General features: G+C 47.5%; 2 protein-coding genes across 2 annotated transcripts in view; one reads left to right on the top strand and one right to left on the bottom strand.

Moving 5' to 3' along the window:
* EFHC1 (EF-hand domain containing 1) overlaps window positions 1–3,871 on the top strand; it is an 83,886-nt gene extending 80,015 nt beyond the window's left edge. The window contains exons 10-11 of the mRNA XM_010364143.2: window positions 1,483–1,693; window positions 3,636–3,871. Of these exons, the coding sequence (XP_010362445.1) occupies window positions 1,483–1,693; window positions 3,636–3,707 (283 nt within the window). The 3' untranslated portion in view covers window positions 3,708–3,871. The remainder of the gene's footprint in view (window positions 1–1,482; window positions 1,694–3,635) is intronic.
* A 5,754-nt stretch (window positions 3,872–9,625) lies between these two features.
* The window catches only part of TRAM2 (translocation associated membrane protein 2), an 83,576-nt gene continuing 75,999 nt past the window's right edge, over window positions 9,626–17,202 (bottom strand). Inside the window, exons 10-11 of the mRNA XM_010364167.2 lie at window positions 16,758–16,921; window positions 9,626–15,453 (exon numbers count right to left, since the gene is read on the bottom strand). Of these exons, the coding sequence (XP_010362469.1) occupies window positions 15,380–15,453; window positions 16,758–16,921 (238 nt within the window). The 3' untranslated portion in view covers window positions 9,626–15,379. The remainder of the gene's footprint in view (window positions 15,454–16,757; window positions 16,922–17,202) is intronic.

Genomic DNA, 17,202 nt, shown 5'->3' with positions numbered 1-17,202 from the left:
TGTTGGAGATTGCTTGAGGTCCACTCCAGACCCTGTTTGCCTGGGTATCAGCAGCAGAGGTTGCAGAAGATAGAATATTGTTGAACAGCGAGTGTACCTGTCTGATTCTTACTTTGGAAGCTTCCTCTCAGGGGTATACTCCACCCTGTGAGGTGTGGGGTGTCAGACCGCCCCTAGTGGGGGTTGTCTCCCAGTTAGGCTACTCAGGGGTCAGGGACCCACTTGAGCAGGCAGTCTGTCCGTTCTCAGATCTCAACCCTCCATGTTGGGAGATCCACTGCTCTCTTCAAAGCTGTCAGACAGAGTCGTTCGGGTCTGCACAGGCCTCTGCTGCTTCCCCTGTTGTTTTTTAGCTGTGCCCTGTCCCCAGAGGTGGAGTCTACAGAGACAGGCAGGTTTCCTTGAGCTGCTGTGAGCTCCACCCAGTTCGAGCTTCCCAGCGGCTTTGTTTACTTACTTAAGCCTCAGCAATGGCGGGCGCCCCTCCCCCAGCCTCGCTGCTGCCTTGTGGTTAGATCGCAGACTGCTGTGCTAGCTATGAGGGAGGCTCCGTGGCCATGGGACCCTCCCGGCCAGGTGTGGGTATAATCTCCTGGTGTGCCCGTTTGCTTAAAGCGCAGTATTGGGGTGGGAATTACCCGATTTTCCAGGTGTCGTGTGACTCAGTTCGCCTGGCTAAGAAAAGGGATTCCCTTCCCCCTTGTGCTTCCCAGGTGAGGCAGTGCCTCGCCCTGCTTCAGCTCTCGCTGGTCGGGCTGCAGCAGCTGACCAGCACCGATTGTCTGGCACTCCCCAGTGAGATGACCCCAGTACCTCAGTTGAAAATGCAGAAATCACCGGTCTTCTGTGTCGCTCGCGCCGGGAGTTGGAGACTGGAGCTGTTCCTATTCGGCCATCTTCCTATTCTCTCTTAATTTCAGTAAATGCTAAGCTCAAACTTCTCACTCCACGTCACAGAGCAATCTCTTAGCTTCCATAGATAACCTTTCACAAAATTCAGTGTGAATTGGACAGGGAATAATATTAAAAGTATAAAAGGTTGATTCTTGGCTGCAGATCGATATCGATATCTGTATCTATCTATCTATCATCTCTCTCTATATATATCACTCAGGCATTTAGCTGTAGGTGAGGAAACATTAATCTGCAACATCAGTAAGAGACAATGATGTGATTTCCACAGATACCAAATTTGGCATGGTGGTGGTATTAGATTTGCCTCCTTGTAGTGCAGTGATTAACAGATGGCAGGAAAGGAGGCTGAGCAAGAAGGGAGGAAATTCAAAAACTGCCCCTAATCAGACCTTCCTGATGTGGAGGTCAGCTATCGGCCTGTGGGCAAGTGTTCAGTCATTGGTCAGCTCAGTCTCAAAGCTGGGATTAGAAGCTTCCCTGATTTCATCAAGTAGGAACTTTGGTCACTGAGATGAGATTGGTCAAGAATAAATACCACGTGCAGTCATTTCCTTCCTTTCTCTCCAGCAAGCAAACTGAAAAGGATCCAGGAGTGCAGGAATTGGAAGCATTAATAGACACAGTTCAGAATCAACTGAAAGATCACTCATGCAAAGACAACATTCGTGAGGCATTTCAAATTTACGACAAGGAAGCTTCAGGATATGTGGACAGAGACATGTTCTTTAAAATCTGTGAATCACTTAATGTCCCAGTGGATGACTCCTTGGTTAAGGAGGTCAGTATGAATTACTCTTCTGAGTTGATTGCAGAGGCTAAGCACTGGTCATTCTTTCCTAAAGGTAATTGTATATGTATTTCACTATAGCTGGGACAGATTTAGGATGTTCAGATCAGATCTACTATTCTGTCCTGATTAGGTATTGCCCGTTGATTCTAGCATTGGCATTCTTTTCTAATTGCTGTTGCAGGGCATCTCTTTAAGTGGGCCTGGGGCTGGACAACACAGTGGTTAGTAGACCAACATGTCAGGACTGAATAAGAGCAACAGAGATGATCCAGGAGGGGCAGCTACCAAGGGGAGACTCAAAGATAAGTTGATTGAGCAGACTGGTTGGCAACCTTTGATATCCTTCACAGCTGATACCTACACTGGCCCATCAGTAGGGTTAGCATGGAAGAGGGCGTGACCACTGTGGGAGGGCTGTGGCATCTGTCAGTAATGGTAGCATGACTAGCAGCAGATGGAGAAAGGGCATGGAAGTTTTCTTCATTGAATTTTTCTAAGTCAGTTGAAGGGGGACTTTCATGCCTTTTCTTCATTATAAACCCTTTAGCCAGGGTTCCCTTGGAAGTCAGAACAAAGTCCCCCTGAGAAATGCCAAGGACTGTGGCTTATTATCATTGAGACATTCTTACTGATTAAGAATATTGAGGTTCTGTAGGCCCTTTTAAAGATCTTTTAGCCAAAATAGGTGTTCATAATTTAAGAGTCATTTAGGAAAGGGTTTGGTTTAGGGCTAGTGACTAGGTTGGAGACAAGGATTTTTCACAGAAACATTAGCAGGGAGTGAGTAGGAGGGCAGATAGAAGAGTATTTGTTTATGTGGACCAAACACACATTTAGCTCCTCAAATTTTAGGTTGACAGCTTGCCCAACTTTTGATTTTCAAATTCTTCATACTGTCTGATGTGGGAACTTACATGGGAGATAGGAATGGCAGTCATTGGCAAGTGCAGCAGGGAAGTGGGGGTGGGACAGATTTGCACATGTCTTATAAAAATAACCACAGAAAGTCAGTCCGTTACCAGTCACAGTTGAGTTTCAAGGGACACAGGTTGAGCAGTGGCATAACCAGACCCTTCCGTTAGGCTGCGGTAGCAAGAGCCTGCTATTTAAAAAGTCTTACTCCTCATGAGCCGAGTAGACAGTCTTTTATTTGAATATAAAAACAACTAAAAGTGCTTTTATAAATATGGATGTTCTGAAATCTTGGGAAGTGTGGCAGACTGCCACGGTTACTACTTGAGACCGTCACTACAACAATTACTACTGTTACTACTTGAGACCGTCATTACAAGAGTTAATGAAGGAGGATGAAAGCAGAAATGAAAACTTAAAAGAAAAGTAACTATTTTAAAGGAAGGGAAAGAAGAGAGCTCCCTGCTTCTAGTGAGCAAAGGCAGCTGCCCGAGCCTCTACACCCCTTCATCTTTATTGGGTAGAAAGAACAGGGAGGAGGAGGTAACGATTGGTCAGTTGCTTAATTGATCATAGGTTCACATTATTGCTAACAGGCTTCAGATGTGCCTAATCACAAGAAACACTTGTGCCTGGGTCGTGACTGCCCTCAGCATTCCTTCTGGGCAGCAGATGCAGTTTGTCAGTTTGCCAACATCCTGCTTTCATGAGAAACAGTTTGCCGTTTACTCATATAGCCTCCAGTGATATACTGAGTTGATCATGACCCTCATTCTTTTAACCTTCAACAGGGAAGGTCATTTACTCCATCCATCTTTGGTTTCATTAAGTGTAAGATGGGGATGATGTCTGTCCTACCTGCCAGGTTCACAGGATCATTTCAGAATCAACTTGAAGATATAAAAATTCTGAACTGATTTACAAAGGCTGGGGATCATTATGTATAAGCGCACTCTGCAGTTGAGCTGACGGAAGCCCTGCGGATCTGTCTCACCTATTCTCTTTGCTTTCTCTGCAGTTAATCAGGATGTGCTCTCATGGAGAAGGCAAGATTAACTACTATAACTTTGTTCGTGGTTTCTCAAACTGACCTGCTGATGAGAAAATGCAAGACAATTTCTGATATTGGAATTATGCTTTGAAATACACCTTACATTCTTCATAGAGGCATTTACAAAGTTCCTGAAGTTTTATTTCTGTTTTGGTTCTTATTTCACTCCTACTGAAGTCAAAACTAAATTGGATCTAATAGGATCGAAGATTGGTGCCTTATTTAGGGCAGTAGGGGTATAGCAATGTCTAATTTTGTGTGTCAAATTGACTTGGCCACAGGGGGCCCAAATATTCCCTTTCTTTCTTTTTTAAAAAATATTTTAAATTTTTTTAGAGATGGGATCTCACTCTGTCATCCAGGCTGGACTGTGGTGGCACTATCCTAGTTCTGTGAAGCCTCAGACTCCTGGGCTCAAGTGATCCTCCTGCTTCAACCTCCCCAGTAGCTGGGACAACAGTCTCAAGCCGCCATGCCCAGCTAATTTTAAAAATTATTTTGTAGAGACAAGGTCTCACTATGTTGCCTAAGCTTGTCTCAAACTCATGAGCTCCAGAAATTCTACCACCTCAGCCTCCAAAAGTGCTGGAATTATAGGCATGAGCCACTGTGCCCAGCCTCAGATATTTCATTATTCTGGGGGTTTCTGTGAAGGTATTTTTGGATGAGATAAACATTTGAATCAGAAGACTAAGTAAAACAGATAGTCTTCCCTAATGTGGGTGAGCCTCCTCCAATCATTTGAAGACATGAGTAGAATAAAAAGGCTGACCTTCCCCCAGGTAAGAGAATTCCTCTTGCCTGACTGGCTTCAAATTGGGACATCAGCCTTTTCCTGGCTTCAGACACAAATGCAAACATCAGCTGTTGTTCTGGAGCCTGGTGGCCTTCAGACTGGACCTAAACCATCAGCTCTCCCAAGTCTTAGGCCTTTGGATTCAGACTGGAATTATACCTTTAGCTCTCCTGGGTCTCCAGCTTGCCAATTTACCCTGCAGATCTTGGGACTTATAAGCCTTCATAATTGTGTGAGCAATTCCTTATGACTCGTTCTCTCTCTCTATATATCTATCTATCTATCTATATATAATATATACACTTACATATAATATATATGTATAATATATATACACATACACACGCACATGTTTATATGTATATATGTATATGTGTATATATGCACACATATATGTGTATACATACATCCTATTGGTTCTCTTTCTCTGGATAACCCTAATTCAGATGTAGAATGATCAAGAGCAGGAGGAATGTTAGAATTCTCTAAAAGAATCATCTGGGATGTTGGAATCAGTACACAGTATCGCTGTTACTGCTAGTCAGTGGGCCCACCACTACCCATCTGCCCACCCTGATACTGAGGGAAATATACACCCATTTTTCAAACTGTGGTTCTAGGCCCATTAGACCTGCATTAAAAAAAAAAGGAGGAGGAGGAGGAATATAATAGAAAATATCTGGTATACCTAGCAGGGTATTTTTTCTTTTTTTCTTTTGTTTTGAGCAAGACGGAGGCTCACTCTGTCACCTAGGCTGGAACGCAGTGGCGTGATCTCAACTCACTGCAACCTCTGCCTCCTGGGTTCAAGTGATTCAGCCTCCCGAGTAGCTGGGACTACAGGCATGCGCCACTATATCCAGTTAATTTTTTAAATTTTATTTTTAGTAGAGACAGGGTTTCACCATGCTGGGCTGAGACTTCTGTTTCAAATGAGAGTGGATTTACTGGATCATCATGTAAAATGTATTTCTTGATGTGGGTTGTAGTAAAAAAAATAAAAATAAAAAGATTTGGCTGGGAACACTTGCTTACACCTGTAATCCCAGCACTTTGGGAGGTGGAGCCGGGTGGGTCACTGGAGGTCAGGAGGTCGAGACCAGCCTGGCCAACATGGTGAAACCTCATCTCTACTAAAAATACAAAAATTAGCCAGGTGTGGTGGCGTGTGCCTGTAGTCCCAGCCACTCAGGAGGCTGAAATGGGAGAATCGCTTGAACTCTGGAGGCAGAGGTTGCAGTGAGCCAAGACCACGCCCTGCACTCCATCCAGCCTGGGTGACACAGCAAGACTCCATCTCAAAAAAAAAAAAAAAATTAGAAAAATACCGCTTTTAGAGAGCTCAGCCTTGAGAGAGGAAGGAAAGACTAGTTGCAGTTACTATCCTCTAGTGAGCTCTGATCGGCTTTTTAGAATCAGGGCTGCTCTTTGGTTGAAGTCAGCCACTAAGTTCATCTTTAAACATGCTATCTCAAATTCCCTCAAGCCACCCAAAATATGGTATGAGTGAGGATAGAGTTACATAGAATTCAGACTGCTTTGCCCTCTCAGAACTTCTAGGGAACTTCCCTTGGTGTTTCCTTCCCTAATGAGCTCAGCCACTTGTAACTAGCTTATTGAAAGGGCTGTGAATGTATTATGTTGACTCCTTTTCTGTTCCAGGTTATTATCTTGGGAATAACCCATGTTTTGTTTTGTTTTTACCCTCAGTCGCTCATAACTATTTAAAACAGTATCTTTCAACTACAGATGCTCCTCTACTTATGGGGTTATGTCTCCATAAACTCACATAAGTAAAAAATATCACAAGTTGAAAACACATTTAATAACCCTGATAAGCCCATTGTAAAGTAGGAAAATAAGTTGAACCATTGAAAGTTGGGGACTATCTGTATTTTACAAGTTTTTTCAGTTTAAAAATTACCAAGCTCTATCCTGCCTGGCCCAGCTCAGTCCTTCCCCAGGCTTAGAAGCCTGTGGTACAGTGTGCGTATACTGGGGTGATGATAGTGGTTCCTTCTTCCTCCCTTCTTTCTGTCTTCTCCCTTTGTTCCTATTCAGCTATGCTGCTGTTTCTAGCCCATGTAGGCTCTGGGAAAGGTTAAGGGGGTAGAAACCAGAGAAAAAGCGCAAAGTCTTATTTCTGTGGCTAGTAATGTCATAATGTGGGGCCCAGTCTCTAAGTGACATGTGCCCAAAGGCTGACTCTTTCTCCCAGAGCACCTTTTTTCTCTTTTTGGATTCAGGGGGTACATGTGCACGTTTGTTACATGGGTATATTGCACCTAGGTAGTGAGCATAGTACCCAGTAAGTTTTTCTGCACATACCCCCACCTTTCCTCCCCCACTCTGGTAGTCCCCAGTGTCTATTGTTCCCATTATGTCTGTGTGTATTCAATGTTTAGCTCCCACTTAGAAGTAAGAACATGCAATTTGGTTTTCTATTCCTGCGTCAATTCACTTTAGGATAATAGCCTCCAGCTGCATCCATGTTGCATTGTTTTTTACAATACATGATTTCATTGTTTTTTATAGCTGCATAGTATTCCATGGTATTAGATATACCACATTTAAAAAATCGAATCCACCACTGATTGGCATCTAGTTTGATTCCATGTCCTTTGCTCAGAGCCCCATTTTGGTGAGTACTTAGAACTCTTTCCAACCGGAAACTGCCCAGTGCAGCACTCTCAGGTGGAGGGGACCCAGTCAGTAACTGACCACCCCGGCTCTAATGGCATGCTCTCCAAGGCTCCTTCTGATCTTCCCAGGAGGCCCTTTCAGGCTGACATACCTTCCAGGCTGTGCACTCTCACCATGTTCTCACCCAGATGGCTCTCTTGGCTGTGTAATTAGGCAGCTCAATCCCTTTCCTTTAGACTGTTTCAGGGGAGAACCAGGTACCCCAAACCTTGTGCTCTCCAAACTCCAGGGGACAGACACATGTCAAACCCTGAGTCTTTTAAAGTATCCCCTCACTTAGCTTGCAGACCCGAGGTACTCTAACAGCCTCTTTCAAGAAGCTTGCACTTTCTGGTATTTTCTCCATCACTCTTGCCTCCTGTGGTAGAGGAGCTTTGGGCTCCTCCTCAGCAAATCATTCATGGATCAGCAGCAAATCTGCAACATATGGAAATATTTGCCAATTTTTGTCCTCAGCTTTGGGTCTCAGCCAAAATGGAGATTTAGGAAGGTCTCATTTAGTATCCTCTAGCCTGCTTTTGCTTGTTTTGTTTTTCTGTTTGTTCTGTTTTTTAGCGACAGGGTCTTACTCTGTTGCCAGACTGGAATGCAGTAGTGTGACCATAGCTCACTGCAGCCTCAAACTCTTGGGCTCAAGCAATCCTCCTGCCTCAGCCTTCTGAGTAGCTAGGCCTATAGTCTCAGAGGGAACTGTCTTCAACAAAGCTGGCACTATCCACATCCACTCCTTAAGTTTGCTGTCCACTTCTTGCCTTGCATCTCCTTTTAAGTTTACTTAAGATTGAGAAGCTGATCTCTGACAGCACCATCACAAGGTATAAAAGCGATTTCATGAAAGACCAAAGCCAGCAGGCCATTTCTGTGGTGTCCACACACTTGCTGCTCACCTGTTAGTTTATACAAAGCAGCAAGGGTAGGAACCACAAATGTTAGAGCAAATCACTTTTTCTACTAAAATCCTGAATGGCAGTGCAGCCATTGGATGTCACTAATTACCTTGTGCTACAGTCACAGCTGGCATGCATCTGGAGTGTCAGGCTCAGGTGACAGAAGAAAGCTGAGCATTAGCCTGTAGCAAGCAATATTTTAGGAAGCAGAAATGATCATCACTTCAAATTGGCCACCAGGGAGTTGAAAGATTCTAATACACACACACACACACACACACACACACACACACACACACACACACACAGAGAGAGAGAGACAGAGAGAGACAGACAGAGAATTAAGATTAGCGTTGGTAGCTGAAGCTATCAGGTCTAACTGAAGAATTTGACTAAGACTGCTTATAGTGCTTACCGCTTTGGGACTAATAAAAATCTGCCTTGTGGGTAAAGATGGGCTGTGAGTTAGCCACTACTCAGAAACCTGGGCCTGTACTTTGTCTGCACCACCAGGGGGGGCTTGAAAATACCATCAAATTAAGGTGTATCAAATCTGTATCTATAGGCTTTGAGGGTATTTGGGACAAACAGGTAGAGAAGACTTCTCTAAGTGTTGTTCCAGAGAATCAAGGGTCACTTGGGTAAGTGATTCCTGAATATCCTGCTGGCACATAAGTTCATTTTCAAAAGCCAATTTGAGTGCTTTATATGTACCATGAACTTAGCATTCAGTATCTCTAAGTCTCTCACCACCATTCCTCGCAAAACATGAAACTCTTTTGACACAGATGAGCAAAAAGACTCAGAAAGGTTAACTGCTTAGTTCACCTAGCTTCTTAGTTCACCTAGCTTCTTAGTTCACCTAGCTTCTTAGTTCACCTAGCTTCTTATGGCAGAGCAGGACCCAAGTCTGCAGTGAAGCTTGCCATGCATCAGAACCACTCACCTTCACCTCAAGCAAACATTTCCTCTTTAATTCTCACACCCCATGGGTGTCCTTCACTAACTGCCACCTGTAACTGCACTCATCTTTTGAAATCTCTCCAAAGATGGTTCTGGTAAACACAGCAGGCAGCTATAGGCAACAGCAGCCATGTAAGTGACACCAGCGATCCCCACTGCCTGCCATTACTACTAACACTTGGATGTCTTCTAGTCAGCACCAACATGTTTGTTGGCCTTTACACAAAAGAAACCTCATTTCCTCCAAGCTAAACAACGTCATAGTATAGTAGGCATCAAGGATGATGTGCTTATTTCTGGAGCTTCCTACCCACAAAACCCCACGTTAAGAAAACCCCTTTCCCACTTTACTATTAAAGATTCAAATAAAAATGATGCTTACTATCCAGCACTTGACATAACTGACTCTCCATCCTTAATTCTAATTCTCTAATTCATGTCACCACAATGGACAAATACGGGTCGAGATACATAAGAAATGACTAATAAAGTGAAAAATAATAGACACGAGGGCTAAAATTCATTGCAAACTCCTTTAAGCAAACATAAACATCCATGTTAAAAGCATCACTGTATAAAAGCACATCAAGGAAATTATGAGACAGTTCTGATCATTTTCTGCCTTTTATTGTTATTTCAGAAAATATTTGATGTCTCAAAATGTACATTTAAAAAATCCATACAAAACTGTAATTTGTTTTAAAACCAGACAGAAACAGTGGAAAAATGATTTTGAAAAAAGTTCACCAAAAGTAAAAAGACACCCCTCCCCCCAACCCTTTTACATGAAAGCATAAATACGGCAGGTACAAATTTTCCTTGAGTTCCTTGTTGAAATTTGGTCCATATGAACAGGCTAGAGTAGAAAACAGACAATTTGTCCACATTTGCATTATCAGTTGCTCAGGGCACCAGCAGCCTTAGTTCATCCTTCAGATGTTTTTTTAAACAGAGGAACTGAAAAATGAGGTTTACAGTCTCATCACGTGAACACTCAAATCCGTACCCAAGGAAACGGTAGTATTATATTTACTATCACAGCCACAGCCTATCAGGTGAACAGGGCTATCCACCTGTGGCTGCTGCTTGGCAAAATATCCTTCCTCTCCACGTGAACAAGAAGCTCTCGAATGCTTTTAGGCAGAGTGATGGTGATGTTATGGGCACCACACTAATCTTACTCCTGGACAATGACTTAAGCCCCATCATGAGAATGGTTTTTTCCTCTTCAACAGATTTTGTAAAAATAGACCTCTAAGATGATGCTACATGTTCTAAAAGAGTGACACAGAAACCCACCCAGGATGAGAATGACAGCAACAAAAGGAAAGTGGCTGCTATTTCTTGTGTGAGGGATGATGACTACCCCTCCCATAGGTCCCATTTCTCCCCCAGTTAGATGTTCTAAGGGACAGAAAGGCTGTGGAAAGGACCACCGGCTGGGAGAGTTATTGCACAACCCGGAAGAGCGAGAAAAACGTGGACAGGCAAGGGGCAGGGAAGAGGGTTGCTGCGACTAACACAAGGTAACACTGAATTAGGAGCTCGAACCGTGCTGCAACAGTCAGACATGTATGTGTTAGCACTTGAGACTGGGAAGTAAAAGTAAACTCCTTTATCATATAAACTTTGGGCTGAATGGGAAGCAAAATAGACCAAAAGAGGTTATGGTAAGCGTGCCTTTTAAAAAAAATCTGGCGGTGGGGAAAATAATGGAGAAGCAGGGCTTGCTATGTGGGGCCAGACGGGAGTTTTTGAAGAGGGGCTGGAAACTCTGGGCTTCCCTTAATAGGTATGCTTGTGGTTGGACCACCTCACTGACTTCCACAGCCACCCAGCTGGGCCAGAAGAGAACTGACACAGGGAGAAACCAAAAACAGAACACGCCGCAGACCCTAATGCTGGGCAGCGGGGTTTGAAACAAATGCGGCGAAACTGTCACAATCCGTGTCCCTTTTATAGGTAACTGTACTGAGGTACGGTGTCTTTGGCTGCTTGTGAGAAGCAGCCATCGAGCCCTGGCAGCTGAGGGCTGGCCACGGAGTACAAGTGAAAACCACACAGCAAAGTAAGGCACTTATTCACACACACACACACACACACACACGTGCAATCTGCTTGGGACAAAAAGTCTACAGGGGTTGCCAAGCATGAAAGGCTACATGGAGACTGCAAATCCCAATGCTCTTCTTTATAGCTCTGCCAGTCCAGGGAACTCCGTAAAAGAATGAGGCAGCTCTCACTGGGGAGAACTGGTCTTCAGCCTTTGTGAGGTGGAGCTAACACACATGCGAGAAGTGGGGTAAAGAGTGAGAAGTTGGTAAAGTCTTCCTCACTGGGACAACCTTGGGCTGGAGAGGGATCCTATTTAGGTTTTCCAGTCATCTGACAATGACCTAATCCTCCAATAATCCCTAAAGTCCTCTCCTGAGGAAAGGAGCCATAAGCTCGGAAGGCAGAGCGAAGGAGGAAGAGCACACTACTGTCTTGACTCACAAGCTTTCAGCACTCCCTCTGTTAGAGAGCTGAGAACATCAAGAATTGAAGTTTGTGCACTTGTGCCACCGGCCCTTAGGCGGGAGAATGAGTTCTGTGCAGACTTCCCTCTCTCTCACACCAGGCCTAGGAAAAACCAACTAGGAAGGCTAAAGCATACAAAGGAAATCTAAGCCGAGGCCTTTTCTAGGCACAAAGGGAGTCGGCAACCCACTTCTGATTAAAGCATCCGTGGAAGATAAGAATTTTGTTGTGGAATCCTGGGATGAGATGCACTCTTTCACCCAACCTCTTATTAGCTGCTGAGAAAAAGGTCAAGGGGTACTGACAAAGGAGGTCCAAAGAGAGACCCCAGAAGCACACACCCGCCCCAAGCTTTGGGCGTTCTTAGGGTCCCAGGGTTTCCGGTCAAGACAAGGATCTGTGAATGTGGCCAGGGCAGCAAGGTGTCTACTGGGGTTTCTTACATGTTGGGAAGTTATGCCTTGGGACATGGACAAGTTTCTCAGCAACCATTTCCGTCTGGTGGCCAGACACACACAGGATTAGAAGTGACTCGAAAGGGAGGACAGTAGCTCCCCTCCTGGCTCAGCCTGCTCCCCCTTTGCCCAGAACCATCCCCTACCTTCAAAAGGAACACATGCAATTTATAAATAGTGCAGCTATCAGCGCCCGGATGGTAAAAATAACTCCCATCATCACTGCACCTCCAAGGAGGGGAGCCGGTAGCACGGATCCTTGGTCCACCAGCGCCACCTCCCTCTCCTCCCACTGTGTCTGTCGGCTTCCCCACAAACTGAAGTTAGGGCTGTCGAGAGGCCACAGTTGCTGAGGTAGGTCACGTCTTTCCTCCTGCCCTTGGTGCATGGTGCCGAACTCTCAAGCTTGGAGGTGTCTGGCGGAGCCTTCACAAATGGCTTGGCACTTTGGGGCAGGAGAAAATGCATCAAACTGAGGAAAACAGCCAAAGTGACCAAAATTAGAACACACTAGCCCAACAAGCTCATAGGATGTGGAATTATTTCAGCTCTGGCAACATAGTCTGTGTCGACCTGCCAGACTTGGCTCTGCTGTGAAATAAACGTGCCAGGGAGGGTGGTGGGCGGGGTGGGGGCTGACAAAGTACCCTACAACCACCCTCTAACCACCCTCCTCCCCAAACATCCCTGAAGCCCAGGCTGGCAAGATGCCAGCCCCACTCACGGTCTCAGGGTTTTTGTTTCACATAAAATAAACCCTAGCACACTCCTGTCCACTGGGAAGCAGAGCCTAAGTTGACTCCAGCCACTGGGCTGGTGGGACCACATCCAAGGCATGATGTACTGGCAGCACGGAAAGCTTGCATGAGACAGGCACATGAAGTTGTTGAGTCTCTGGCACGCCAAGTGTCCTGGGACAGAGCAACGGAAACCTACAGGCATGAGAATGAAGGTTGCTTGATGGCAAGACTTTGTTGCTCTGCTCAACACTACCTCTCCAGCATCTGGCACAGCGCAGGCACCTGGCACATCCCAGCATGCCATACATATCTGTTGAAGGCACAACTCAACGGTTTAACCTGGGCTCACCTGAGAGAGGCCTCCTGCATGTGAAGCCCTGACAATGACACAACCCGGAGAGCACCCAGGATGGGTGTTCTATAATGGGGGAGGAAGGTGGACTTAGGAGGCTGCTGGCTGAACACGCCATTTGCAGTTACCAGGCAAGGTGGGGGGCCTGAACTCAATTACAGCCTCTGTCGGGGCTGTTTGACTGAAATGGCTCCCGTATCAGGTCTGCTGTATTGATACCGAAACTGCCCTTTACCAACAGTTCTGCTGTGCAGCCCAGAGAAGTGTCAGGGAAGGAGAGGGACAAATGGGGGAAATGCATATTTTCAAAAACAGTCTCACTTCCTAAGGGTAATCAAAAGCAACCACGGGTAGCTCTTCCCATTTCTGCAACCTTATTGTGGAGAGGGATGAAGGCCTCCAATGGCGTTAGGAAACAAATCCCTCAGTTACTGGGAAGTTAAAATTTATCTATGATGTAAGTGACTTGGAGAAGGGGAGTTGCCTTGATGAAAAGACCCATTTTCCCCTTTTTGATCTAAATTCAGGTTTGGTTTCTGCTGTGATGTCAGGAAGATGACCAGTATACCAAATGACACATAGATTCCTGCACCTACCAAGAACGACTCCCCTTCGCCTCAGCACAGAGTTCGGAGGTTCTTAATTAGGACCTTTTTTTATTGTTGTTTAGAATTTTGCTCTTGTTGCCCAGGCTGTAGTGCCATGGTAAAATCTCTGCTCACTGCAACCTCCGCTTTCTGGGTTCAAGCGATTCTCCTGCCTCAGCCTCCCGAGGAGCTGGGATTACAGGCACCTGCCACCATGCCTGGCTAATTTTTTGTATTTTTAGTAGAGATGGGGTTTCAACATGCTGGCCAGGCTGGTGTCGAGCTCCTGACCGCAGATGACCTGCCCACCTCAGTCTCCCAAAGTGCTGGGATAACAGACATAAGCCACTGCACCCGGCCGTAATTAGGACCTTTTTAAAGCTGAATGCCCCTTCTAAAAGTCCTCACAAGGCACCATAAGGACTTGGAGGCCTTGTCTTCAGGTGGAGGGGGGGGGGGGAAGAATCTGTGAGGGAAGGGGCCAGAAAGGTGCCTATCATCTACCCAGAGAGTGATTCTCAGTCAGTCATGGTTTCATGCAGCCTAAAATGCTGTAGTTGTGCTCAAATGACAATTCCAAAGAACACTCAACAAGGGTGGCCAGATGGACAGTGGTCCAAGTGACCCTCCCTGGACACCAAGGGACCGGCATGGGGCTGAAGCCCTTGAGGCTTAGTGTTTCTGCAGCTAGAGATGAAGTCAAGGTAGTAAGTTTGGCCCCTGATGGGGCTGGCTGGCTCTGGAGGTGAGGACCAGCATATCTCAGGCAGGTTTATGAACCGCTGTTTGGTTTGGTTTTGAATGCTTGTGAATGTCTAAAAAAGCAAACGGCGACTGGGACTGCTGGAGAAAGGCCTAGGTCGACTCTTCTGTGGGTTCTGCCACCATTACCTTTCTGGAGGGGCCTGCTGTGCAGTTTGATCTGCTCTTGCTCTAAGCAGTGGGAAGACGTGTCTCCCCCACAGAGTGACAGCAGGCTGGCTTCCAATCCGCGGCCAGCCACTGGTAAGCGCTCAAGTCACGGGACCCAACTGAGTTCACACCATCCTTCTTGGTTGAGTTGTCATGTCCCAAAGCCAAATGCCTTGGCATTTACAACGAGCAGTGGCTGCTGTGCCTCAAGATGGTACGTGCAGAACTGGAATCGTATATCTCATCAGTTAATCAGCACCAAGGAGATGATGATCCGAGAGGGCCGCTCTCTCTTCTTCTTGCCCATCCGCATGAGGACCACCGAGGGCCTGCTACCAGCCCCAGGCTTCTGACTGGCAGGCCCTGGGGGACCGAAAGATAGGACTGCAATCTTAGCTCCCCTCCCATTATAAAAATCAGACAGAAAAATGGCAAGATAAGGTGAAATTAGGAAGTAAAAAGGAAAAGCAGCAGCCATGAGGGAAGAGACAGAGCAAGCAGAAAGGTGCCAGCCACCGGTGCCCGGGGTTCTGGAAAAGCCAGCACAGGACAGGAGTGAGGACAGGAGGTGGCCTGAGGAGGAGAAAGAGAAAGATTTTTGGCTTTATTGAGAATGGTTTGTGGAAGAATAAGAGAAAGCCAAGAAGAAAGAAAGCGAAACCCCACATTGAAAGACAGGTTTCGGCCGTTTGAGATGGAGCATCACAGGCAGGAAGGAGGAGGCAGGGAGGGGCGTGGGCTCCTTGCCCCCTGCTGGGCCCCCACCAAGAGGATTCCTGTTCTTAGCACTTTGGCCTTAGGGAGACTTGAGTTTCTTAGTCCGTGGGGAGGTTCCGTTCTCTGCCTTCACCACTCCATTTTCATGGTAACCTGGGAAGTGGAGAGAGACAAGGACACATGGTATTTCTGCTGCAGCTAAGGCAGGAGAGGGGAGGGTGGGGCCAGGCCAAGGAAAGGGCCCAGGCAGCCCGGCTGCTACACATGGATGCACCAAAGGGGCGCAGGGCTGCAGCCTTGCACAGCAAACAGAAGCCAGCAGATGGCTCCCAGGAGGGTCCTGTCTTCCCCAGGGCCCTGTCTGAGAAGCTTGGTCTCTGACTGCACTTTAGCAGGAAGGGCCTCGGATGACGCACAGTAACTCAGCAACAACAGAGGCCAGCCTGCCCAAGCCCGAGGCTGGGGCTAGATACTCGCCGAAATCACTGAGATGCTGTCACTGTCTCAATGTCCTCAGTTCCTCTCAGGCCCCTGCAAGGCGTCAGCCCATTTCCAGTTCAGCAAGAACTCCTAGGAGCAGTGGCCACAGAAGGGAGGGGGACGAGGCTGTAGGAACAAGGCCTCGCGCAGATGCCCAACACTCCTCTGGCAGAAAAATTGTGCTCTATTGTTCAAAATACCTCCATGAGCCTGCTCAAAGTCAGAGGTACTGGCTGCAGTCTTATGCCCCATACCACCCCTGCCAGCCAGGCCTCACTCTGCGACACACCCAGTTGCGCACGTGTCTGGTTCAAACACACATAAGCCTTTGCCAACCAGGTGGCCGCCTGGAGAAAAGCAGGTGAGTCAGAAAGCAGCGCCCAGTGTAGACAGGCCCCCAGGCTGGGCAGAACGTGCAGGGTTGGCAGGGCCTGGGGACCTGCTGAAGGTAGGTGATGACTGGAGTGCATGCAGGGGACAAAGGAGAAGTGGGTGTCCCACCCCTACCCCCCACCTAGCACTGTGTCACTGTGAGTCATTCTTGGAGACAGAGGAGGAGCCAGCAAGCTGGGAGGCAGGGGCAGGCTGAGATGTGGAGCAAAAGGGTAGGTGAGGACAGAGGCCACTGTCCGGCACTGAGAATGGGCGGCGGCAGCAGCAGCAGCTGGCTGGGGTCCAGAAGCCACCCTGAGGACACGCTTCCTGCCAGAGTTCCCCGCCCAGCCACTGCCCTGCCCCACGGTGGCCAGGGCTCCCAGCCTAGTTAGGGCCAGCCCCACCCACAGTCTGTCCTTGGCCCACACCCAGCCACGTGCCAACCAGGGAGCTAGAAGCCCCAGCCCTGAGGAAGGAGTCAGGAAGGAGAAGCTGGCAGGATTGGTCTGGGGAGCACCCAAGAAGCCTGGTGCCTTGGCTCCTCCCACCCATCCAGCCAGACTTCCCTGGCTCCACTCTCTGCCAAGGGCCCTGGCACTCACCAGATTCCCTCTTGATGAGCCTGGCTGGTAGTCTGGGTGTAGCTGGGACTCTCCGCTTTGCACTCTGCTCATTCCAGTATTCCCGCCAGTGCCGCAGCTGGGAGTGGATGAAGCGCCACATGAGCCACGCCTGGGCGGCACACACCAGCAGCAGCACGCAGAGCCTACAGAGGGGCAGGGGGTGGGCTTAGGCCGGGGCTTGGGCTCACGGGGAGCGGGGGAGAATAAGGGCCAGGGGCCCTGCAGTTCCCATGGCTCATCAGCTCCTCTTTCACCGCCAGCCCTCTTCCACACCACCACTATCACCAGGAAGAGTGTGTGCTTCGGTCAGTCTGCTCCAGCACACATCGCATGTGCCAGGGAGATGGGAAGGAAGTGGCGACAGATGTACGGACAGCTCTACAATCACGCTACTCCCATGACAAGGGAGAGGTCCATGGCTGTG

Source organism: Rhinopithecus roxellana, chromosome 4, assembly GCF_007565055.1.
Source record: "Rhinopithecus roxellana isolate Shanxi Qingling chromosome 4, ASM756505v1, whole genome shotgun sequence".
NCBI classification, from domain to species: domain Eukaryota; kingdom Metazoa; phylum Chordata; class Mammalia; order Primates; family Cercopithecidae; genus Rhinopithecus; species Rhinopithecus roxellana.
Note: the sequence above shows the minus strand (reverse complement) of the source record. Positions and strands in the feature narration are given on the sequence as shown.